General features: G+C 31.2%; 5 protein-coding genes across 8 annotated transcripts; 2 read left to right on the forward strand and 3 right to left on the reverse strand.

Moving 5' to 3' along the window:
* Nucleotides 1–469: 469 nt before the first annotated feature.
* LOC120259012 (fructokinase-1-like) lies at nucleotides 470–2908 on the forward strand. The gene is made up of 4 exons (XM_039266528.1): nucleotides 470–949; nucleotides 2044–2376; nucleotides 2449–2565; nucleotides 2641–2908. The coding sequence occupies exons 1-4, from the start codon at nucleotides 539–541 to the stop codon at nucleotides 2767–2769; spliced, it is 990 nt and encodes a 329-aa protein (XP_039122462.1). The 5' UTR covers nucleotides 470–538; the 3' UTR covers nucleotides 2770–2908.
* Nucleotides 2869–6509, reverse strand: LOC120259013. 2 transcript variants are annotated; one of them, XM_039266529.1, is made up of 7 exons: nucleotides 6338–6509; nucleotides 5908–6017; nucleotides 4892–5041; nucleotides 4547–4812; nucleotides 3785–3895; nucleotides 3660–3704; nucleotides 2869–3107 (listed from the first exon to the last, which is right to left on the reverse strand). In XM_039266529.1, the coding sequence occupies exons 1-7, from the start codon at nucleotides 6438–6440 to the stop codon at nucleotides 2948–2950; spliced, it is 945 nt and encodes a 314-aa protein (XP_039122463.1). In that variant the 5' UTR covers nucleotides 6441–6509; the 3' UTR covers nucleotides 2869–2947. The 2 variants fall into 2 exon arrangements, with proteins under 2 accessions (XP_039122463.1, XP_039122465.1); XM_039266531.1 differs by lacking the exon at nucleotides 4892–5041.
* A 930-nt stretch (nucleotides 6510–7439) lies between these two features.
* On the forward strand, nucleotides 7440–10893 carry LOC120259016 (selenoprotein F). Its single transcript, XM_039266536.1, has 4 exons — nucleotides 7440–7667; nucleotides 8649–8707; nucleotides 9449–9630; nucleotides 10614–10893. The coding sequence occupies exons 1-4, from the start codon at nucleotides 7487–7489 to the stop codon at nucleotides 10687–10689; spliced, it is 498 nt and encodes a 165-aa protein (XP_039122470.1). The 5' UTR covers nucleotides 7440–7486; the 3' UTR covers nucleotides 10690–10893.
* A 705-nt stretch (nucleotides 10894–11598) lies between these two features.
* Nucleotides 11599–21694, reverse strand: LOC120259015 (transcription factor bHLH153). Of its 3 annotated transcripts, XM_039266534.1 has the most exons (6): nucleotides 21671–21694; nucleotides 12813–13068; nucleotides 12656–12724; nucleotides 12309–12374; nucleotides 12140–12190; nucleotides 11599–12032 (listed from the first exon to the last, which is right to left on the reverse strand). In XM_039266534.1, the coding sequence occupies exons 2-6, from the start codon at nucleotides 13011–13013 to the stop codon at nucleotides 11895–11897; spliced, it is 525 nt and encodes a 174-aa protein (XP_039122468.1). In that variant the 5' UTR covers nucleotides 13014–13068; nucleotides 21671–21694; the 3' UTR covers nucleotides 11599–11894. The 3 variants fall into 3 exon arrangements, with proteins under 3 accessions (XP_039122468.1, XP_039122467.1, XP_039122469.1); XM_039266533.1 differs by lacking the exon at nucleotides 21671–21694 and having other exon boundaries at nucleotides 12813–13230; XM_039266535.1 differs by lacking the exon at nucleotides 21671–21694 and having other exon boundaries at nucleotides 12656–12721; nucleotides 12813–13227.
* LOC120259014 lies at nucleotides 16306–21975 on the reverse strand. The gene is made up of 7 exons (XM_039266532.1): nucleotides 21578–21975; nucleotides 19633–19704; nucleotides 18686–18753; nucleotides 17077–17224; nucleotides 16910–16993; nucleotides 16706–16795; nucleotides 16306–16628 (listed from the first exon to the last, which is right to left on the reverse strand). The coding sequence occupies exons 1-7, from the start codon at nucleotides 21848–21850 to the stop codon at nucleotides 16623–16625; spliced, it is 741 nt and encodes a 246-aa protein (XP_039122466.1). The 5' UTR covers nucleotides 21851–21975; the 3' UTR covers nucleotides 16306–16622.
* Between the last annotated feature and the right edge of the window lie 4149 nt (nucleotides 21976–26124).

Here is a 26124-nt window from a genome sequence, read left to right on the forward strand (position 1 = left end):
CACATTTTTTTCCATATTTAATTAAAAAAAGAATTGAATATAATGTTAAAAATAATTTAAAAAAATAATAATAAATATTTCTTATATATAACATTGAATTTTTTATATAATATTTATATTATATTAAAAAAATACAAAACTCAACTAAAATAAAAAAGCGCAAATGTATTGAGTGAATAACTCCACATTCATGTCCATCCTTATGGTACGCCAATATTTTAAAAAAATAACAAAAATATATATATATATATATCTTATTGTCCTTATTTATAAAAAAAAATATACAAATTATTAATAAAAAAATAAAAATAATAATAATAATAATAATAATATTAAAATCCCATAAGGAAATGTCACACCTAACCTCATAAAAGTTATTCAACTCCTTCCCAACGCTAACGCCTGCCATTTGTGACCTTCCAACCCATTCCTTCTTCTTCTTCTTCTCTATATATACACCTCCTTCTCCCAACCTCTCATTCTCTCCTCTCTTCTTCTTCTCTCTCTAGATCTGCTCTATTTTCTCTCTCTAGAATCCATGGCGGTGGGCAATGGAACAACCAAAGAAGAAGCACTGGTGGTGAGCTTCGGAGAGATGTTGATCGACTTCGTACCAACCGCCTCCGGCGTATCCCTGGCCGAAGCTCCTGGCTTTCTCAAAGCTCCAGGCGGTGCCCCGGCCAACGTCGCCATCGCCGTCACCCGGCTTGGTGGCCGCGCCGCCTTCGTCGGAAAACTCGGTGACGATGAGTTTGGCCGTATGCTCGCCTCGATCCTCCAACAAAACGGCGTCGTTGATTCCGGCATCGTCTTCGACTCCGGCGCCCGCACTGCTTTGGCTTTCGTCACCCTCCGTGCCGACGGCGAGCGTGAGTTCATGTTCTATCGGAACCCTAGCGCCGACATGCTCCTCACCGAGGCCGAGCTCGATCGAGATCTCATTTCTAGGGTTTCATTCGTTCCCCTTTTCTAACCTTTTTCCATGCAATAATTTTTTTTTAATTTTTTTTATATTTGTGGTTTTATTTGGGTGATAATTTATATGTTCATAAAGATCTGATTTTTTTTTTCAATTTATTATTATTAATTTTTTTTTTGATATAATTATTTTTAGATGTCGATCATGAGAAAGATAATTGCATGTAGACAAGCATTAAATTGTTTAACTTATTTTGTTTGTAAATGTGTGGACGAAATTTCGCTTTATTTTTGTTTTTATCTATTTATTTATTTATTTATTTTAGCTTTAAGACATTTATTTATTTATTGATATTGATATTTGAAATTATGTATATATAAATAATTGAAGGTTCTTTTCACATAAGACCTTTCTTGAAGTTTTTCTTCCACAAACTTTGCTTCAAAGAACAGTTATTTTAGTTATTTTATCCTTTTGTTTGTAGACAAATATTAATAGTGAAAGAGAACCTTTTTTTTTTCTTTTGAAATTTCTAGTTTTGTTTTATTTCTATAGAGCAAATCTTGATTATTTTTTCCTAATTTATTGTTATTGTTTTAGGTTTTCAAATTGTTTAACCCACAAAATACTTTTAGTTTTGCTTCTTTTTTAAAAAATTAACATTGGCCTTTACTTTAAAAGTAAATTATTAAAGGTACCTTCATATCACATGAAGACCTTTCTTTAAGTTTCTCTTTCACAAACTTTGCTTCAAAAATATCTATTTTACCCACCTTTCACGGGTCCCTTCTCAATTATTTTGTTTCCTTCCAATATATATATATATATATATATATATTTCAAAAAAAAAAAATCTAGAATAAAAAGTAGTCAAAACCCATCCTAAAAAAAACCTTATATATATAATTGTTTTTACATATATACCCCTAATTAAGAACTTCAGCAAGACTCTTTCAAGTTGGTCAACAGAAAACACAAGTTTTGCTTTCTCCAAGAACTCTTTTATTATTATTATTATGATTCGTTGAATTAAATGATTCTTATCCTCAAACAATTCATCAATTAATAATAATAATAATAATAATAATAATTGTTATATTGATTCATGTTTATCTGATTCACAGGCTGCAATCTTCCATTATGGATCCATAAGCTTGATCACAGAGCCTTGCAGATCAGCCCATTTAAGAGCAATGGAGATTGCAAAAGAAGCAGGTGCATTACTCTCATATGACCCGAATCTTCGTCTTCCTCTCTGGCCATCGCCGGAGGAAGCACGTGACCAGATCATGAGCATTTGGGACCAAGCCGACATCATAAAGGTCAGTGATGTTGAGCTTGAGTTCCTCACCGGAGAAAACTCCGTTGAAGATGATGTTGCCATGAAACTATGGAGACCAACACTCAAGCTTCTTTTAATAACTTTAGGTGACAAAGGATGCAAATACTACACTAAGGTGACTAAAATTTCATTGGTTCAATGCAATTGACTCAATCTAAAAGCATTTACTGAGTTTATCATGTAACAGGATTTCCGGGGAATGGTTGAGAGCATTCAGGTTAAAGCAGTGGACACGACCGGTGCGGGCGACGCATTTGTCGGAGCTATGCTCCGTAGGATTGTTACTGATCAATCCGCATTGCAAGTGAGTCAAACACGATGAATAAACGGCATTGTCACTAAATTCTAATGCAATTATGTGATGACTTTTTAATTGCAGGATGAGAAGAAACTTAGAGAAATACTGAGATTTGCTAATGCATGCGGAGCCATAACTACGACTAAAAAAGGCGCAATTCCTGCTCTGCCGAATGAAGCAGAAGCTCAGGAGTTCCTCCAAAGAGTCTGAGACTCTCTTCTAAGTTATCAGCTTGTGTTGTTGTACTTTGATTCAGGAATGTTTTTTTCGTGTTTTTTGTTTTTGTATTCGTTGCAAGCAAAGTGAATGTGATTGTAATAAAACTTTTGCAATGGTCATTAAAAGTTTAGCCAGAATGAAGAAATTATTCATCGAAAAGAAATACTCTCTATAACACAATGGCTTGTGGATAACATTCACTAACCTCCATCCTCAGGTGCATCCATACTCGCCTGCAACTCTCGAGCTTTGCTGATATGCAGGTGAGAAACATTTCCGCCCATGGCTCTTTATCCGCTCTCTGACTCAGTTCGTACGGCACGGTGAAACTAAACAATGGGAAAAAATCACCAGATTACAAAAGTGAAATTTTAGATATTAAATATCAAAGTCATATTCATGTGAATATAAAAGATCAAAGTCATATTCATGGTGGATCTGGCGCATTTAAGTGAACCAGTGAACAGGATAAACATTGTGGGCATATCCAGCAGGATGAATCAGACAGTGGACTAAATTATGGAACTGGAAAGTGACTTTGCAAGGCAATCAGAGTCAATGCAAAGAGCAGGCATGATATTTATGTAAGCAAAGGCTGGTCCATGACAGCGAAGCTTCGGAAAGTCAGTAATTTGTGGCCCTTAATCCTACGATAAAAAATTTCAGCAGCTAAAAACACGAGTATTTAATGTTCCATTCGTCATAAATATTTTCAAATGATAAATTGGCTGTGACAGGCAACCTTCGGCTTTAATGCTTACGATAAATTTGATACTTGAGTCGGAAGTTATGTAATTAGTTTATGAGACTAAGAAAAATAGAGCGAACAACTTTGATAGGAGAAGTTAAAACAGGAAGACAATATGATGAGGGGGGTTTACCTCATTAATTCTTCCTCGGAAGATTTTCTGCCAGATGCTTCTTTTCTGAAAATATTAGCAGAAGATTTTTAAGGACATTAATGAAATGACATTTGTATTTAAAATAGAACCAGAAAGTGATAAACCTGCGGACTAGAATCTTGTAAATGTGAAGATACTTTGTAGAGAGATTGTACACAGCATCAGCGACATGGTCTTTGCTGAACAAGTATACAACAGGATAACCAAGAAGCCATCTGCAGAAAAGAATAAATTTAAGAGGCAAAAGTTTACAAATTATCATTCTGATGTGAGAAGGCATGCTTATGAATCAGTGATATCTTGCTAATATATATAAAAAAACCAGAAATCTTTATAGTCTAGAACATTATTTCTGACTGTCAAATTGAATACCAATTAATTTATGAAAATAAGCAGAAAACTACTCCTTGGTGATGAAACCCATTCTATTGTCAAACCACACTTAATACTCATTATACTCATTATATCGCAAAATGAAACTTTTACACAATTATTTATAGGCCTTGAAACTGCCTATGTTTTATTATCACATTGATATGTGACATCAAAAGAGTCAAAGGGCAAAAATTGGCATTCACGAATGATTAAACCAACTCAAATATGAATACTAAAGTCAATTGGCATCCACACAACTGACACAAGGGAACCGACTGAAACAAAAAAACTGAATATGCTCAATTTTCTGCATGTCAACTTGATTGATGTCGATAGCAACTCAGTTATAATTTGAATAGACAATATAAAAAAAAATACCAACAGTCATAACAGATAATTAATTAGAGTAATAGATCCAAGAATTTAATGTTCTTTCACACATATGCCTATGCAAACAAATGCAATAGTTTCACAGAGGAGCATTGCTTTACCCATTCAGTGTCGGTAGGGTGATCTTAGTATCTTTCACAATGTCACTCAGATCAATAGGCTCAGAGGATTCAAAACCAAAGCTCTCACCAGCATTTGTGTAACCGTGAGGATCACAATCTGAAGATTTGACCTTTGGTGTAGAAATAGGAGCGTTTGGAAGTGAAGGTCCTGCATTGTCTTCATTAGAGGGTAATAGTGAAGCAAATTTCTTCTGAATCGCTACAAGTTCTAATGTAGCTGCATTTTGCTCAGAATGCAATATCATCTGCAATGAGCAATAAAGAGTCACCAAAAGAAAAACAATATATGAACATTTCATTTTCCGATTGGTTCTAGTTTGAAACCTTGGGAGGATCTTGTTCAAGGTCTACAAAGAAAAGCTGTGGCTGAAAGTTTAGACTTAACGAGGTATGTTCGGCAAGTCCTTTAACATGTATTATATATATCATGTCTTCTATGACCATGATCTTTAGTTGGAGGAAAATGGTCGTCTCCTGTAAATCAAGCACAAGACCTATCAACCCTTCTAGCTGATGGAAATCAATCAAAAGTGTCGAACAAAAATAAAATAACATAGAAAGTGAAGCAAGACAACAGTTCACAAGCTGAAACATTCTACTGCTTCTGTGCATGCCATTTAATGACTAGCAGATTACAAGCATCTATGAATTTGTCGATGTGTGATTAAGAATATCTCTTGTAGTCTACTCTATAAGCTCCAACTTTTATGTTTTAATGCTGATGTCAAGAATGAATTAGTGTTCTAAGGCCACTAGATGTATTAAAAGCAACTATAAAAACATGTTGACAAGAAATGCAGACAATTTTATGTATGGCATGCATCCTTGTGCTGAATGCACAATCATGGTAACAGAAAACTTCAATCCAAAATAAAGCAATCAATTTGATTTAAGTCATTGGAAGACTACAAGAGCTCCTAACAAGGTAGTTATTGCAGAATGAAAATTCAAAATCCTTCGACAACTTCATTTCATTCAGCAACACCATGTTGATTTAATTGGAGGTTGCTATACGTTAATTGCAATAATACAGCGTCAGACAAAAACTTATGAACCTGTCCAAACAGGTGGCTTAAAACTAAGTTCCTAAAAGAAGGAATAGGCTTTCAGAAGAAAACACTACTTGACAAGGCATGAAGCATAAATAACAGATAATTTCAAGAGGTGCAGGCAGAACTGGAACCGATTATTCACAAGTAAAATACTACTCCCACTACAATCATGCTAAACAACAATACAAGGATGCAACTTTTCACCAAAGCAAGCAAAGAGAGGCACAGAAGCAAACTTAATAACAAGTGAAACATTGATCATTCTGCTAAAAAAATGGATTTAAAGACCTTGCGAGCTAAATGTAACAGTGCACAGAGATGTTCTCCTAGCTCCGGCATCTTCCCACCATAATCCACCATCACCACAGGCCTCAATCCAGTGAGCAAAGACAAGATATCTGTCACCAAAATCTATTCAACATCACACACCCAAAGTTATCAAAGTCCATTTTTTGCACATCAAACACAAAATTCAAGACTTTTTTTTGGTATTCTACTTAGCATTCAAAACCTCACAGTCACAGATCAAGCACAAAATCACCAATCATTTTCTTTCTACAACTCCACAGCATCACATAACAAACCTATGCATACCAGAACTGGAATCAAATTCGATTTAAAGAAATCCTACAACCAAACAACTCCAAAAAACCAAAAATTACATAGAAAAAAAAAAATAAAGCAAAATTTAAATGAAGATGATGAAGAAGAAGGAGACCTATCTCCAGACGGCGCTTGGCGGAAGACCTCAAGCGCCATTTGATGCGAGATAAGCAATCATCCAAGGCCCTGAGAACCTCCTCCGAATCCCCAAACTCCATTTTTGGAAATCAAATTGCAGATGTCCAAGAAATTTTCCTGCTCTTCTTTGGTTGAAATCAGTTCGCAAAACCTCCACTGATTGAAAATTAATTTGTTATTTATATTTTGAGAAAATTCATAATTCCATATATATCCTTCAAAATAGTTTTTTTTTTATTTTTATTAAAAAAATAAAAAAATAAAAAAATAATAGGGCGAAGAAAACAAAATCCACTAATCATATAATACTTTCAGAAAAAAAAAACACATAAAAGATGTATAACAAACTCGGTGGCTCTATTTCAGATATTACATAAATTGAAAAAAATAAACATATAAATGATTTTAAATATCAAGGTTTGAGAAGATAAAAAACAAGAATAAAAATTTTATTTCATTCTCAGTGTTAAAATCAACTTAAAAATTTTCTTAAAAATAATTATCCTTGTTATTTATAGGAAAGGTATATGCTTATTTTGAATGATTTTTACACTGTAATATTTATAAATATATAAATTAGTATCTTCTTCACTAGCATTTAAAATTTTTTATTTTATATACTCTTGGAAAAAGTTTAATTTCACTCACTAAACTTTATGCTCCGATAAAAATTAGATTTTTTTAATTAAAAAACATCATTTTATAATCTAAAACTATAAATTTGAATTAACAAAAAATTCTATTTTTAGTATTTATAAATTACACCTATTTTATTCCTCTATTAACCTCAGCATTTTCCTCCCTATCTTTTTAAACATTTTCCCGTTCTTAAATATGATTGCATTTATTTATTTATTTATTACAATCAAATAGGTTTAAATCCATAAAAAAAGAATTCCACAAATTTTTTCCTTATTTAAAAATTTTTATATAATTTTTAAAATTAGACTTTTTTTTTCATGGTTTACAACTTTACATGTTAAAAATCTTTTTTTTTTTAAAAAAAATAATTTATGTTATTTTTAATAATAAATAAATTATTGAATAATTCGTAATTATAAATGCTGAGCATTCATCGAGTGCTCTTCGGGAGACGCCGGAGCGATCGCGAGCAGCAAGCGAGAAGATGGGGATCGCCGCCGCCGCCGCCGCCGCCAAGCACCTCCTCCTCCTTCTCCTCATCTCCATTGCTCCTCTAGCGCTGGCCGATCAGCTGAGCCCCAAGGAGTGCGAGGATCTTGGCTTCACTGGCCTCGCCCTCTGCTCCGATTGCAACACCTTCGCCGAGTACGTTAAGAACGATCATGGTATCATCGTCATCTGATCCCTCTCTTAATTTACCATTTTTCTGGATTGATTTCGGTTTGCAGGATCTAGTCTTGTTTCTGATGTTGAATTTCTAGGGTAAACTTGTATTCTCTTTGGATCTCGAGATGAATTTTTCATTTTTTTCCCCTTAATTTTTGGTTGATTCTTGGGTTCTTTCTACGGCTTTGTATGCTTTGGTGATGCTGCTGGTGCTTTACTGATTGAATTCATAGTTAACGTAGAGAAAATTTATGTGAATTTAAAGTTAGTGAGGTTTATTGAAAACTCTGATTTATCAACTTCTAAAAAGCATAAGATTTTCTTGAAGATGAGAAAGCTATCAATTAAAGTTGAAAGTTGTTGGTGTTTTACTATGTTGTGGCCACAATGTTGATGATCTTGACAATGTGTTATAAACTATTAATGAATTGAAGTGAAATTAGTGTATAAAGAGCCTTCATAAAATTTTAAGAGTTGAAGCCCTTCCACCAAAATAAAAAAGAGAAAGGAAAAAATAAAGCCACCTGTGTCTATTCTTTGTTGATACCGTTTGAGGTGTTTAGGCCTATTTAGACCATTGGAGGAAGTAAGCTGGTAAAAGCATTGATGGAAATTTACTACTACAAGAGGATTAAACTGATGAAACAGGCATAAGTCTTGCCAACATGAACTTTTTCTTTGCTTTCTTATTTTAGCTGTAGAAGCTGTTCAATAAGTTTGAAGGGAGGTTGCGGGCTGCAAAGCATTGCCACCTATTTCAGTCTTTGCTAAAAAGTTTATGTAAACATCAACAGTTAATCCTATTGGTTTTGTTCTTCTGATTTATTTGTCTCATTGCCTGCTTTTTAATGTTCAAAAAGCATGCATTGATTCTCAGCATTAGAAAGTTTGGTTTTGGATTTTGAGGTCTCCAATGTCGATGTTTTTACACATAAAAGTAAAATGTTGTTGTTAATGTTTATACACTATATTGGTTGCAGAACTGGTATCTGACTGCCGAAAATGTTGCACAGACGATTCGGATGACTCCATGAGTAAGGTATGATATTTTATTATTTTTCTGTTCACAATTGAAGATTTTTTGGTGAAAGGTAAAATCATGCTAACTAACTTTCAGTAATATTCCACCTCGGGAATCTCTTACGATTTATGTATTAGTTTTCCAAGCCATTGAAATGTTACAGATTCAAATATGATAAATATGATACTCCATTTGCATGCACCTTCACCATTATCGTTGTAAAGAACACATTGTAGTAATATGGTGTTGGCTATGAAGCATAACCTTGATTATGGATGGCATCAGTAAGGAAATGATGGTGTCAGATTCCTTGTAGAAAGAAAAAGGCCTTTTCAAGAACATGATCTCAATACACTGAGGGGCACCTACTTGAGTATGACTCATTTTGCCATAGATCAAGCATTGTATATTCATCATTCATGTGAAACATTGTTCCAAGGTTTCCAAGGTTTCTACAACCATACTGAAAAGTCATTATGCTGCATTGCAGATATTGAAGTAATATAAAGAGTAACAGAGATTTGCTGTCATATAAAGTAATACAACTGTATGTAACGCATAAAGAGTTTTCATCTTCTCTAAACATTATGATATTTGGATGAAATATAAATCAAAATAAGTGGTCCATCCTCTAGTAGAGTACTTGCAGCTGTGCATCTACCTTTCCTTGGCATCAGCGATATTGAGCGATCTCTCTGAAAAGCACAATATTCCATTTTAAAGATGCTAGTATACTCCTAAACTTGGGTGTGTTTGCAGGTTACATTTTCTGGCGCAATTTTGGAGATATGCATGAGAAAATTGGTTTTCTATCCTGAAATAGTGGGATTCATTGAGGAAGACAAAGATGAATTTCCATCTGTGAAAGTTCAATATGTGTACGGTTCTCCCCCAAAACTACTAATGCTGGGTGATGATGGTTTTCAAAATGAAAGCATAAGGTCAGTCTTTTAAATTTCAAACCAATGATTTCATTTTCTAAGTCAGTGAATTCAGCATGGTGCTCATTTTTTTCTGAATGCCCTTTTAACTTGAGAGTGCTTGGGTTTCTTTTATTGCCAAATCCTGATATAGTTGTACTTTTTGGACAACTAATTATAGCATGTGAGATTATTGAGATATCTTCAAATGTTAAATTATTTTGATGACCTGGGACTGTCTGATGATTGAATATGCAGGGCCATTCAAGCAATGATCAGTTAGCATATCAGTACACGCATAAGACATTAAAAAATTATGGCATTTAGACACTTTAAGCAGCTGGGATGGTTAGTACGAGAGTATCCATAACAATTTAATGATGTGCTATCATATATGATGAGAAGCACTTGAACATATTACTAGACCAGTGAAAACATAAAATTCTGTTTGCACCTTAACAAGCAGTCATTTGTAGCGCCTTGAGAATTCAAATTAGGTTTAGATGATTCAAGACTAGTGAACACAAGATTTAAATGTTACTATGGGAAGCTAAATCATGTCATTTGGCCTAGGAATGGGTGAAGAAATTTACCTTCTTCCCAGTAAGACATGGCGTGAAATCTAACTGGACCATTTAAAGTTCAACATTATTCAACTTTATCAACTTGTTCAGATCTTGGACATTTTTATTCTGCCCAGACCTGCTTCCAGAAGAAGTCCCAAGCTAAACATGATTCTACATTACTTCTGCTATCTCACTCACACCGATAATTTAAGATTGATATGGATGAGATCAGCAAAAGATATCAAATTTGTAATATACCATGCTTCCAAACATCGAATGTTTTTTTGTGGATTGACATTAATTTATGATTCAAAATATATTATGATATTTGTACCCCACCTGAAGTCATTTTAGAGATGGTGTTTTCTGTCAAGTCTTGTTTTTTTTTTTTTCCTCCTGATCTATTGCATGTGCTCATCATAATGCATTGAATAACAGAATCGACAACTGGAAACGGGAAAACATTCGGCGATTCCTGAAGGAGAAGGTGAAGCCTGATCTATCAGCAAACTGATAAACCCCATCAGGTTCCTGCTTTACAACAACAACAACATTCAGATGTGCTGTATCTTTTTCTAGATTGTTAATTTTCTTAATTTGGTCTCATAAACCACAAGATCAAAATAAAAATTATTATTGTTATTGTACTTGGATTAATTTAGTTGCTACTTTCTATTTCTTTGGAGACTGAAAAAAATCAGTTGCTTTATGTTCAAAACCCTCTTCTAACCAGCCTAACATTTTATTTGGTTGTCTATTCTCTACCCTTGGTGTGCCAGAAAGGCCGTTACTCTATCTACATTCAACTATAACACTGCATGCATTTAATCCTTACCAACAACACTCTTGTTTGTGCGAGATTTTGTAGACTTGGTTGCCCAGCTATGTTTGAAAACATGGTGTCATGTCTACATAATTGTGCTGACCAACTGCTGAGGTGATATAGCATCATAAATAGCAGCATTTGTTGCATTGTATGGCGGTTTTCTATTCACAAAGGTGAAGTACTGTATAGACATTTACAATTTCTCTTAAAATTGCAAGCTGCCTGGATCTGTTTTCCCTCACATTGTTTGGAGTATCATTTAAACCAAGAACATGCTTAAGCAGAGCACCATTTGAATGCACAGGATAAGTTTCTGTACTAATTTGTTTATTGCTTAGCTACATATATTTTTAACGTACCAATATGTGGTTTTCTTTTTGTACAAAAAGGTGGTGCTAGATGGTCTAGAACTTCTTTACATGAAATGTTTGTTCAATTTGTGCTAAGAAATTATTTATTTTTTATTTATTTATTTATTTTATGTTGTGAAAGCACTAGTTTAATTGGTTTTACAAATGAATAGATTAATTCATTCTTCCCCAGGCGAAGCAGAGCATTAAAGGAGATACACCATATCAGAAGTACAGAAGGTAATGCTTTGGAAAAACACCATTGCTTTTATTTACAGCCATATATGATAATTGCACTGAGTGTACTCATTGTACTCTTGTACAAATTTTCAGTAGACCAAGACTGCCATGTTCTCATTGCTCTGAATCTATAGCTTAATTTAAATTTCTAGTCAGGATTATAAGATGAATAGTTAGAATCTATGGTAATAATAGATAGTAATAGTAACACTCCCATGTTTGTTAAAAAATAAAATAAAAATAAAGTAAAGATATTTATTTATTTATTACTGTGAAATAAAATGAAATGTCATATGCTTGTCTCTAAGGAACACCATGAAGGTTGTAGCTTGTATGCTTTGTGGGAGCCCATAAGTCTGCTCCATTGCTTTGTGACAAGCTCTGAGTTGCAGTAATTGGCATCAAGCACAATCCTCTCCTTCTCAGGCTATATTTTTCATCCTGTTCATTAATAGTCATAGATTTATTTATTTATTTATTTTCAAGGCCAAAAATTTAAAAAAAAATAGTTGAATTAAAAAGTTGCATTGAAGGTTTATTTCACATACTTGTGTGTTGTTTTGCATTGTTGGAGTTCCAATATAAGGAGCACTTAACACCTAAAAAAAGATAATTTAAATAAATTATAGTAAGTTAATAAATAAATAATTAATTAATTTAAAAAGGGAAAAATAAAAAGAAATGTTAATATTGAAGGATGAGATAAAGAAATTAAACCTGCAGTTGTTCATGAAGGAATCTTATGTATCCAGTGGCCTCTGAAAGAACTGATGCAGTATCCGTCTATTGTTTCTCAAAAATTAAAATAAAAATTAATACATCAATACAACAAATATAGCCACATATATCTTGCATGAAACGTACTATATATATATTGATTAAAATTAAAAAAAATCAGAATATCATTGTACTAAACAACCATCTCCTCTCAAAAAAAAAATCAAGAGTTTTTAATGGTTTTTAAAATATAGAATAATTTCACGTAAAAACAAATAAATAAATAAAAAAAGAAAAGAAAAGTCATTAAGAAGGAACTATAGAGAAAGAAAAGAAAGAGAAGATACCTTCCCAAATGGTGAGACCAACTGCTGCAGAGCTGCCACTCTTTCCCCAAATTTATCATTCTTCTCCTGCTTCACCATTTCATCATCATCATCATCATCATCACCATCATCAATACATATAAGAGTGAGAGAGAGAGAGAGCAATATAGAAACTAACTTTGGAGGAGATGGGCTTATGGAAAGAACCATCATGAAGAGTAGTAGTAGTGGTAGTAGTAGTTCCTGTTTTGAGCTTCTTATTACTAGTACTATTTCCATTGTTGCTGTTGGTGTTGTTGTTGGTGGTGTTGTTGTAGAGATGATAATCATGAGGTTCTCTTCTCCTTTGCTGCTCTCCTACTTCAGCCATCATCATCATCCTCTTCTTATCATATGCTTATCTTTCCACCAAAAACAAATGAATCCTTCTTCTTCTTAACAATCTCTGAAGTTGAAACTGGAACTGGAACTGAAACTGGAGTTTACTTGGAAGTTCACTTACAATAACTTAAGGAACTCTACTCTTCTTTCTTTATCTTGTTGGGTTGAAGGGGGGTTTTAAAAAGTGGGAAGAGAATGAAGAGGGGGTTGTGTCTGAAGGCTGTTTTTGTGATAAAATGAAAAATAATAATAATAATAATTTAGTTGAGACACTTGTGCTAAAATGGAAGTAGACTTCCAAAACCCGGAAGTGTGACAGCTAATACACAGCCAATTTGGTAGGGCCCATGGGCCCACTTATGACGTACACTTCTCTCTTTTCAACCATGGTTATTTCCTTTGGTCAACTTAACCCAACCATGGTTTAGCTTATTATCTTCTTTTCTTTTTATTTCTCTCTATTTTCCCTTTTCTTTATTTTTTTTTATTTTTAAATAAAAGAATCCCTTTTTTTCAATTGGTCTTTATTCTCTTAAAATGTTTATTTATTTTTTTATAAATGCTTGGGAAGGGAATTAAATACTAGCTTTTTTTTTTAATCAGTATGAGTGGTTAAAATGTTTAATAATTAGTATGGATTTAATTTATTTTTATTTTACTTTGTTTACAGATAATTTTTTTTGTATAAATTATTATTTTGTTATGGTATAACAAACAGAAATAATCACATTATTGCATCATCATAAACATATTTCTATGCTCTTTTTAAATATTATTAATATATATATATATATATATATATGTTGCATGGTTGGGAACTTTCAAGTTTGATTGATTTGGATTAATGATAAAAAAAAAAGTACTTTTTTATACTAATAAATCAAGCACCAATAAAAATGACAAAAAAAAAATGAAATTTCAAGGGTCAGATCATGTACTAAATTATTCTTTGAATAATTCCCTACCACCCTCAAATTAATCAAAACCTCATAAAAATTTCATTTTAGTTTTTTTTTAAAAAATCATTTTTAATTTCAAAAAAAAAATTCTATTTGTAAGCTCGGGTGGGCCCCAGAATCGTTCCTGATTTCCGGACTTTGATTTGTACTATGCTTTTGTTTTTCCAACTTCTTTTTATTATTTGACCCCTATGTTTTTCTTTTGTTTGCCTATTTATTTTCATTTATACCCCTAGAAAAACTTTTAATTGCAATGACCCATCCATAATGTACATATACACCTTTTAGATTTTACCAATATATTGATCCATTTTGGAATTTGATGCCCCCGAGCAGCCCACAGTAAATTTGACTCAATTATTTAATAAACAAATATATTTAGCACAATGGATTAGTATTTAATATTTTATTATTTCCATTTGACATGTAATAATATATATATATATATATATATTGTAAATACATTAACTTTGATATTATTACATAGATGGTATAAAATCAATAATTTCATAAATATATTTTTTTAAATAATATCGATAAATTATGGATTCTAAACTTCCATCTTTAAATTGAACCAAAATATACATCTTTTTTCATAAAATATATGTGTCAGGGTCTTATAAACATAAAATTATTATATAAATACATCTGTAACTATATTTTTTATAAATTAAATTTTAAATTTTTCATTAATAAAACATAAATATTTTATATAAAAAACTCGATACCTGCAAATTAAGAGAAAATAAAATTTTCTCGCTCAATTACCTCTTAAAAAAATGGGATGGAATAGTTTTTCACAGTGAATAATATAATCAAGACACTGTTCAGTCAAATTGGTTAGATATGACTCATATGCATATATATATATATATATATTATGTTAATAATGTGCGAAATATTTAATAAAAATTTTATATATTATTATTATTATTATTAAAGGATTTGAATGAGAGGGTAAGGGTGGGGTCCAGTAGGCAGCAAAGTCCAACCATAGCAGGTATGTTTTGTGTTTCATTGTTTCATTTTATTCAATGTTTTTTGGTCCCATTCTCTTTCTTTCAAATGGGTCCACACGCTTGCTTTCCTTCCTACCTGCTTATTTTTAGCATCTATTCCCTAATTAATCCCTGATAACAACGTCACCATTTCTTTTCATTTTAAATAAATCTTCTTTAAAAAATAATAAATTATATATATATATTTTTTAAGATTTCGAATACTGTATAAAAAATACCTCTAGTTCTTTTTTTAAATTTCGTCCGTTGTCGACTTTATCAAAATAATAATAATAATAATAATAATAATAATAATAATAATGTGTTTTCAAACCAAAAAGAAAAGATGAACAAAAATTATTTGTCTAAAAGACTTGATGATTTGATTAATTACAAGTCATTCATTGTCACATGACATACACTAATCATCGCCATGAAATACGCGGTTAATTGAAACTTTAATTTCTAATAAAAATATTTTAAAAAAAACACAATGCTTTTGTTTTTAATTTCTTAATAATCAATTTGATCTTTATTTTTATATTAAAAAAAAAAAAACCACTAGTTGTAAGTCTGAAAAAGAAGAAACATAAGAAAAGAAAGATACCATCATGTGAATGGGCTAAATGAATAAAACTAAAAAGAGGACATGAACTTGTTGTCTCTATATATATAGTTTTTCTTTCTATCTTGGAATAGAAAACACATCAAATGCATCATTGTTGGCATTTTTTCATCAATGAAATGAAAGACACCAGAAAGGTACAACAACAAATGGTGGTCCACTTTTCAATATATAAATATATATATATTTTATATATGTACATATATATATTTATAGTATGAAAAAGCTTGTTAGGGTTTCAGGTAGAGAGAGTTTTAATATTTATGAGTCCATCTAATAACCCCAACCAAACTTAGTACCTGGTTGAATATAAATATGACTCATGATATATTTATGTGTGTGTATAAATTTTAATATTTTAAGATGAGACATTTTATAATTTTTATTCTTATAATATAATTTAGACAAATAATATATTTTAACAAGTGAAGTGCTCGTAAAAAAGACAAAGTACGGAAATAATACACCAGCTACGATAGCTTAACAAATATTATTGATGAACAATATTAATAAACAAATAAAATATCAATTACAACATTATTAACCTTAATATCTCCAAATTAATTAATTGGAAGGAGCACCATGAGCATTTTATGCAGTTTAAAAACTAAAAACTATGGAGAGAGAGTAGGCTACTTAGATTTTATATATATTTTGCACTTATTAAAAAAAAAGGAAAATTAAATTATCAAATGAGAAACTGCACACTGATAAGAACACTTGCAATTAACATGGAGAGGTGAAGAAGATGTTCTGTATTTACACTTCCAAGAAATTGATTGATTCTTTGTTAGTTTATAACTAAAATAAACTTCCAAGAATTCAGTGGAATCCCTTGAAATTTAAGGGAAGAGAGAAACATGGAAAGCATTTGATTCAAGCCTGACAGATTCAGATATAAATGAAGGGAAAGCGAAAACGAAAAAAAGAAAAAAGAGAGGAACCCGAAAAGCTTCGCCACGGGAAGAGCATGCTTTCACCTTCTTCGGTTTTTTTCAGTAGAATCTGAAGGCTTTCGGAAATTATTAAACCTGTGTGTCAAAAGAGTAAAATTCAGTATTATGTATTCAGAGATCATGCTTCGGATCTTGCACAATTAAATTTCTACCTGACGCCTCCGCCGGCTTTGTACAATGTAGCATGCCCGCACTATCACGTAGCACGGCAGTAAAAATCCCAGAAACTGAAGAAGAGACACCTAAATAATCCACATGACGAAGACGACGAGAATAAACTCGTGTTTTAGATTTAACTATGCAGATTATGATACGAATTTTAAGATACGATAAATGAGCATATGGATGTAACTCACATTGAAGAAAGGTGATATATCTTGAACCATCCCTGAGTCGACAATGACCATGAGAATGTGGCGCACAAGCAGCAGTAGCATTAACTGCAAGCAATGATCTTAAATGTAATGGAATTTCCATGGTGATTGAGAAATGAATAATAGGTTGATTCGAAAGTTGTCCATACAATGAGAGCAACAGTTCGGCAACAATATATGCCACTGGAGCTTGCAGCTGCGTAATTTTCATATTCTGCACGAAGGAACTCCTGCTCTGCAGCGGCAATGGCTAGATAATGAGGATTGTTAAGGTCGATCCCAGTGGCCCAGTTTTGTCTGTCAAAAAGTTAGAAGGATAACTCCAATGAGTTGTTACGCAAAAGAAGCATGATAAAACTGTGAAAGTTCAGTCCAAAAGTATTCATGCTGGCATATAGACAACAAAATTTAGCATTTTTTACACAGTAACTACAAGCATGTAGTAAAAAAACATTCTCAAATAGAAGTGAAAATTGTCAGCTAATCTTCACTATAACATGAATTCAAGTGAAGTTTTGAGTTGCCTTTTGAAATAAAGGAATAGATAAGTTAGACATAAAACAAAAATGAGTGGAATCAAGAAACAAACAACAATATGAGAAACACCTCAGCTTTAAATAATTTGTAGCACATGATGATGAACACAAGGAACTATCACCTAAGATCAAGAGCAAACAGGACTGCTGGTAGATCAACAGAAGGTTCGATCACAAACTTAAAACGGTGGTTGAGTAGTGAGTGCCTTTTTTCCCCTATAATAGTAACTAATTACATCAACCAGAATTCATCGAAACAAAAGGTTTAAGCAAGATGAAAATTTCTCCGGATACCAAGCAAATCCAAAACAGGTTTTAGTTTTAAGTCTTCTGATTTGGAGAAATTTTCATCTTGCACAGGAATTTCTAAGGATAGCATTGCCTCCAAAGAATATAATAGAAAGTAACCATGACAGCAGAAGTTATATTTGGTTTGATGAATCAAAACTTCAAAAAGGAGGAATTCAACTCCTTGAAGAATAAATATGTATCCTCTCAGTGACCATAAAAAGGTGCTACTCAAGCTAGCACTTTCCTGGTCCACAGCATAAAATCAATGGCTCTTACAACACAAAACAATTTGAAACCTCCTACCACACAAATTTCTCTATCAATGACATATTTAACAACATACCCTTCAATCTTCAGTAAACAGGAAAACAAATGGAAAAAAGTAAATACAACACTAATCTAAAATCTTTAACTAAATATCATAGAAAAGATCCATGGCAAACACACTCAAGATTATACAATACATTTAGTTTGCATTACTAATGAGCCTTGGACTTTCACAAAAGGCTTCACAGGCTTCACAACGGATCAGTTTGACATCATTGACTTTTACAAAAGGCCATTCAAGTTTTCTAACAGTTGACAGTTATTGCATGAAAGTAAATGTGCCAGCTGTCACTTTATACACCAAACATCAAGACCATGTAACTTAATTATGTAAAAGTTAATATTCTGGAGACCAACTCATTTGCAACTACTAGCATGCTTGATTTAGTAATTTAATTGCCTACAGGAAAAAATTTAAGGTTAAGGAAAACCTTATGCAAAACAGTCAATTAAAGCAAATTTCCCAACAAAAAATTGCCCTTACAAAATTTTAACCATGCATGAATGATTAAACATATTAAAAAGAAAAAAGTTTCAGCTTTCTTGCAGTATTTCCTCTAGCGCAAAAATAGATTCAAATGGTCATAAAGATTATTAGCAACACCTGATATCAATGGCCATCACATCTGAAGTGGCCCTGCTTGGAGGGACGGAGTAGTTTGGGGTATATACCTATGTGAGAGAAAAAGTTGTAGATATAAAATAAGGACATTGAAAAGGAAAGAGCATAAGAAGGAAACAAGATAATGCAAACAATTTTAACGGAAAACAAAATGAAACCATTGATGAAGCAATGATAAGTTAATCATGTAGCATAATTAGATGAACAAAATTTCTTTTAGATAAGATTGTTGATCATCCATGGAAGGCTCAAGCAGCTAAGACCATCTCCTACCCAACAAGTAGATTACTAACATATGGATAAGATAAATTTCTCATGCAGAAGTAGGTTGACTCACACAACTTTTACATCCTGTTGGCTGTCATGAAACAGTACATAGGTTTTCATAGTTTAACTACTACAAGATACTCTACATTAATTCATAATGAGTTCCCTTTTTAACTCCTAACAGCTAATTTGCCTAAACCAACTCTCGTTGATTGCAGATCATTGCATTACTTCAGTAAATACTCCAGTATTTTCAAATGATAGAAAGAGAATCATTAGACAATAAGAGAAGTTGAATAAAGTAGCAAGAAATTTGATGTAACATATATTATTAGGCTACTGGCTTATGACTTGAATTCATAAATTACCAAAAGGGACCACACAACACAAAGTCAACTGATGCTTGCAATATTTTATCCGGCATAACAATACAGCTTGCAAAAATTTTATTAAATACAGGTACACCAACCTTATGGAATCAATACCCATTAAAAGGCAATCATGAATATCATTTAAGAAAAATGATGATGCTTACTAGATATCCTTGAGTTAAAAAAAATTCTTTAATGCAGACACGCGGAGAAAGAAACACTTTACATATCTAAAACAATTTATATCAGTAACAATAGAGTATAGGAAGTATCATTTAACTAAATCCAGACCTGGTTACAGATTTCACATGTAATGTCCCCTTTTTTATTGCACCATCTTTGAATGCATTTCCTGTGGGCAAACTGTGCAACAAAAGAAGAGGAACATGAAAATAATTCAGAACAAAAAGTACAAAACTTTCCTTCAAAGTGTATGTTAAAAATATTCAAACTTGAAATAAGCAATCAATAGACATCCTTAGATGTTGCTAACATAAAGTTATCCAAGCCATATGTTAAACACAACTTAACTAGTCCAAAACGAAAATGAAAAAACTTACCTTGAATAACTAAATTCAACTGAGGGGCAGCAAGTATTAAATACTAAATTGAAATCATCCCTTCATTGAAGTGAAACAGGTCTGATTTCAAAAGCCAGCAAATATTAAGGCTTACTTTTGAAACCAGGTATGGAGAACCAGATTCGGAATATCAAACCATGATGCCATTGGGCATGATTAATTTATCTTGGTAAACCCAAGTCAATGATAATGTACTACCAAAATCTGACATCACATGCATAGATCACACAATAACAGAGATTGGATCCAAATTTGTCATGTTTTAAATATAAAAAGAAACTGGTATGCATACCTGTTTCTACTGATTTTGATTGAATGGTTTATTTCTAAAATTTGCTCAATGATAATTGGCGTACTTTTACAAATCAAAATACTTTATCAAATCTTTGTGTTCATTTTACAAATCTTTTTTTATTAATTTATATTAAATACCAGCTTTCACATAGATGGCGAATTCTAATATCTACCATTCTAAAAATGAGCTTATACCTTGGTAGTTTATTGTTAAACAACAATTTTCTATATTTTTAATTATCAGAGAATTAGGCTTAAACATTTTTTTAAGTCAAGCTATTACTAATTTCAAACCTTCCAAAATCCTCCTAAGGGTTGTTAAGTTCATCACATTCAACCCTTTTCTTGCTGCCAAAATCCCTTACCTTGTTGACAATGAAAGGAACTATGTGTGACCCAAACTGAAAAAGGCCCAGTATTTCACTACCAAAATCTATAATCATGCTTGGTCAAACAGTCTGCACATTAGGTAAATAATCGAAGAGCAGAAGACCACCAACACCTAGTTCCTAAAAAGTTATTTTAAATAAACCGCTAAAAATAGAGCTTTCCTAGACAAAATGGAATCCAATCTGAACATGAGTACTAAAAAGGAAACATAGAAACCACTCTACCAAGCAATCACATATAATACTTGATTGTTATTCGTTGTCCCAACCATGAAATTAGAGAACCCCACATAGGTACATGCCTTACATGTTAAAACAGCTAATCTGAAAAACAATGCAGCACTAATCATAATTCAAGATCTTACCTTGCACTACAAACCCAAAATTACAAAATTAAAAAATGAGCCAAGAAGAAGTTTACTTGGAGAACACAACGAAATCACAACATCGAGCCCAAAAATGAGAATATGAAGAAAAAAACACTCGAACACATGAAATTTAGAAACTCATATTTTGCAGCAATAAAATAAAATTCAGAACAATCACCAAATCCCGATATCCAGATGAACAAAAGAGACACAGTAAAGCACGAGTATCAAACAACTCAATCAAAACACACAAATGTAATAATAGAACAAAAAGGCATGCTAAACCAACTCAAAGATGATATTTTTTGCACAAAAACAGCAACCACTGACTCCAAAAAAAAAAGACAGAAAATGAAGAACAACTTCGACAAAACCACAAAAACCCCAATGAAATTTTAGAAACAGTCATGGATCACCCTTAAGCAGCACCATATGTTCAATCACCAAAAAGAAAATTCATAAAATTCATGAAATTCACAAAATTCACAAAAATCAAAATTTTAAAACACAAACCATCTCCAAACCCAAAAAATCACCACAAAAACAAACAATGCCCATCAAGAGAAGAAAAATCAAAGAAGAAACAGGAAAAAAAAGGGCAAACCTTGAGGGTGCCATTGCAAGCACAAGGAGACTCCATATCACCTTCCTCTCCTTCCTCCTGACAAATCCTACACTCAATAACCTCTCCTCCACCCTTCTTCTTCTTCTTCTTCACCGACCCACCCTTCTTATTCTCAGACGATCCTTCCTCCAAGCCCGCCGGCCCATTCTTCACAAGCGCCGCCGGCGCAGCAGCCACGGCAAGACCATTGTGGGGGTCAAAACAAGCGGATGCGATGATCCGATCGACACAAACCATGAAATCGCCAACCATTGTTGAGCTTCTCTCCTCCTCCCTCTTCCACAACCTTCGTCTCCTTTGCGGTGTTGGTGATGATGGTGGTTTGTTTCGATGTTTTTGTTTGGGTTTTGGTTTCGGTTTTCTTTTTTTCTTTTTTCTTTTTTTATTTTCGGAGAGAAAATGTGTCAGAATGAGAATGGAGAGGGAAAAAAACAATAATAAAAAGGCCTCGTGGGGCTTTGAAATTACGGAAATACCCTCGCAAGTGATAACGTCAATTCCTTTGTTTTGACCGTTCTGACCCTCGAGAAGATTGGTGTTGGATTTTACTTTGAATTATATTTTAGCATTTATTTATGGTATTTTAAAATTTTAAAAAAAAATCACTTTAATTTTATATATTACTTTTTAAAATAACTGTAAAGAGACATGCAGATATAGAAATGTATACTAATTTTATTATATGTAAATAATCTTTAAAAATATATTATAAATGATTTAAAAATTCTCTTATTATGAACTCTAGGAAAGAAAAATACATAACTTTCTATAAGAACTCCACTTGGACTTAATAAATTAACAATACTTGGTTCGAAGCAGTCATAAATAGTATTATTATAATTTTATATATGATGTTTTAAAAATCACTTTAATTTTATAAATTACATATTATTTTTTTACAAAAGAGACAATCGCTAGAAAAAAATAAGCAAATATAGAGATGCACTGATTACTATAACTAAACGACACATTGAGCAGTATATCATAGGTGACTTAAAAACTCTCTTATTATAAAAGCCTGAAGGACAAAGATACATAACTTCCCAAAGAAAACTCTTTCTGAATCCTATAAAATAAATCGTATTTGGTCCGAAGGAGTGCATGAATAGTATTACTACAATATAATTGTAGTACTATAACAATATTTTAACTCAAAGATTTGACCCTGCCTCTTGCTTATGTGTTTAAATTAAATTGCATAAACTTATTCACTTTTTTAATATACTTTAAAAAAAAAAAAATTGGTCATTCTTGCGTGCAAGAAGATTGAGTTGTGTTTATTTTGAATTTTGAAATATAGTTTTACCCGTGAATAATGTCTATGTTCTTATTTCTTGTTTGAATTTAAAAATATTGTTTTTTTGGTTCTTCAGAAATTTATAAATAATATATATAAACAAAAGAGGAAAGTGAATTTATTTATTAAAAATTAAACAGCTCCTGGTCTCAATATTCAGTTGCCAAAATTAATAAATATATATAGTTTTAAAAATTACATTTTACAAAAATAACCAGTTAACTGATTTTTTGGAATTAAATATTGGCATGAATTTTGATATTTGTTTTACATTAACATGATTAATTATTTTCATTTAATTTTAAATTATTTTGTCATTCAGAGATTCAAATCCTCCATTGCGAAAAAAAGGCAGTAGGTTCAGAGCTTTTGCCAAATAAATAAATAAAATTATGGGTTGGTGTGGGGGTGATTTAGTAATATAACACATTCCATAAGATTCCCCACCAACGCATTAATGTGGATATTTCCAATGTGCACCTGTCAAATGACTAATATACCCTTTTTGTTATTTGTGTTATTATCCTATAATTAATTTTGTTGTGAATTTCATTTAATTATTTTTTTTCAAAAACATCTTACTTGCTATCGGTTGTTTTTTTCATAACAATGACAAAAATATGTCCAGCATGCACAGACGTAAAACAAGCCCAATAAATATAAATACCCATATTTTATTATTTTGGATTCTCTCTTAAATAAATATTTACACAAAAAATTCAATGCAAAAAATCACATATACCATTAAGTATTGATTTTTTAAAAATTATATATATATTTGCTATATATGTATAATAGGGAAAAAATAATCTAAGTGATTTTTAAATTATTTTTTATGAACTTTTAATGATAGCCGTTGGATAATCATCTAATGGTTGTTTATTTATATGGGTATTGTACATTTTTTTTTTATATTCATGTTTGTTGTGCATCATTTTTAAATTATTCATGATAATCATAGTCCGTCTCACGTCTATTGTGTACGTCTCTAGATTATTCATCTTTTTATAGTTTTTAAATTTCAAATCCATGGATTTTCCTACATTACTAATCCTCTTATAAAATATTCGTACTTTATTCCTGTATCCTATATTTAAATTCGGACAGTTGGTTTTATGGATTATAAGTCAAGTTGGATAAGTGTGTAAGGATATTGAAATTAATGCAGTTGGATTATGAAAACTTTATTTATAGCTTTTCTTATTTGAGAAAATTGTATTAAATCCATTTTTGTTTATGAACGTTTATAACTTTATATAGAGTATTTATTTACTTTTATATTTTACGATTAAAGATCAACATGTAAATTTTATAAAAAAATAAAACATGTTCTATTTTTTTTTCTAATCTATTTTTTATATATAGAAATAAATAAATTTATTTACTATGATCTATAAGTAAATATCATTTTTCTTTGGGTGTAAAAACAATTTTTGCTAGTTTATTTATTTCATTGCAAGGGTATAAAAGTACTTCTATTGGCTCCTGTTTTTTCCAAGGAATTCACAGCATAAAAAAATTATTCATTAGTAAATATTTGAATATTTGTTCTATTGTATACACCAATTTAATATTTTTATTCATTAAAAAAATAAAAAAATACACATATAAAAATAATTAAATATATATATACATAAAAATCATATTTGTGACCAATTGTTTAATTATATTAAATATTGATGTTCATATAAATTTACTTATGTGGGTTAGTAAGGTAATTATATAATTAACCAGGGGTTAGAATGTTATATAAGTAAATAAACCTTATTTTATGTTTTTTTAATTACTCAATAAGTACATAACTTTTTGATAGTTTGACAAATGCTTGGCCTTGTCATGGAGACAAGAAAATATGGTTGTACTGCTTTCTAAGTGTGGCATGAACTTTCATAAAGGTAGTCATTATTATTTAGGTTACATGATTTTTATTTTTATTTATTTTTAAGAAAAAAATAAAAATATAATTACTAAGTTAACGACCAAAGCACTTATTTATATTTAACAGAGAGAATAATGTTTTTGTGCCATAAATATATTTGATGTCATTGTTTATAAGTAGTTATCATTTTTAATATGAACCTTGAATAGCTAAGGATGAAATGTTACTCTAAAAATATTTGTTATTGCTCTTTTAGAATATATAATCTTTCTTTCTGAAATCGAATCATTTTTATATTTGAAAAGAATTTTTAAATTAGTAGGAAGGAAACTTGATCCGAATAAATCATAATATTTATTTTATGATCAATCATTATAAATATCAATAATTTTCGAATTAGACTTGTTGGGTTTCATTCTTGCTCATATATGCTCTCCAGGCAGGATACTTAATGTCATCATTTATGAATAAAACTACTTAAACACTAAAAAAATAATTTTAAAAGCAAAATAAAAGTATTTATTTCCATAAACCAAATCAAATTGTTTCGAAGTATTAGGTAAATAGTTAAGATATTTTTTTGTAAAGATATAATTTAAAACTTGATAATATAATTTTTAGAAAATTATAGTGATACAAAGATCTTGAAAAGAAAATTACTTTCATCTCCTTTAAAACGTGGATAATTGCTAATACAATCTTATAAAAAACTTTTTTTTTTCTTTAAATACCTCACAAGACTTTTTTTCATTTGTTCATTAATTTACTCTAATGGCTAAAAATCAAAATCATTTTATAGGGGCAGATAAGTAGTTTTACATTTTTTTTGAAGGTGATATTAAAAACCCCAAAACTTTAAAAAACATACACCACCAAATGAGGAGCCATTGGGCCAACATGTGGAAGGATTTATGAATTAATGATTTGATCTTTAAAAAGAAAGAAAGTTGTTCCCAAATTATTATTTGAAATAGTTGTTAAACAAGTTAGGGCCAGTTGCATTGGTAAGAGAGGAACTGTTCCCAAATTAATAATAATAATAATAATAATAATAATAATATTAATAATATTATTATTATTATATTAATCTTCTCCTATTTAAAATTCATATTATGTGGTATGTATGTTTTTAAATAGCATTCTAAATTCTTATTAACGTCTCACTATCATTTATGACAATTAAAATTTATATATTTTTCCACAATATCAATAATTAGATATGTTAGATTAGGTGAAATCCCCTTTTGGTCCTTCTAATGTGGTCATATTGCCTTTTTAATCCTTATATTTAAATTTGGCTACTGAGATCCTAAATTATTTGAATCATAAAATAGCAATACGTAACTTCCA

Source organism: Dioscorea cayenensis, chromosome 4 (assembly GCF_009730915.1).
Source record: "Dioscorea cayenensis subsp. rotundata cultivar TDr96_F1 chromosome 4, TDr96_F1_v2_PseudoChromosome.rev07_lg8_w22 25.fasta, whole genome shotgun sequence".
In the NCBI taxonomy this organism is placed as follows: domain Eukaryota; kingdom Viridiplantae; phylum Streptophyta; class Magnoliopsida; order Dioscoreales; family Dioscoreaceae; genus Dioscorea; species Dioscorea cayenensis.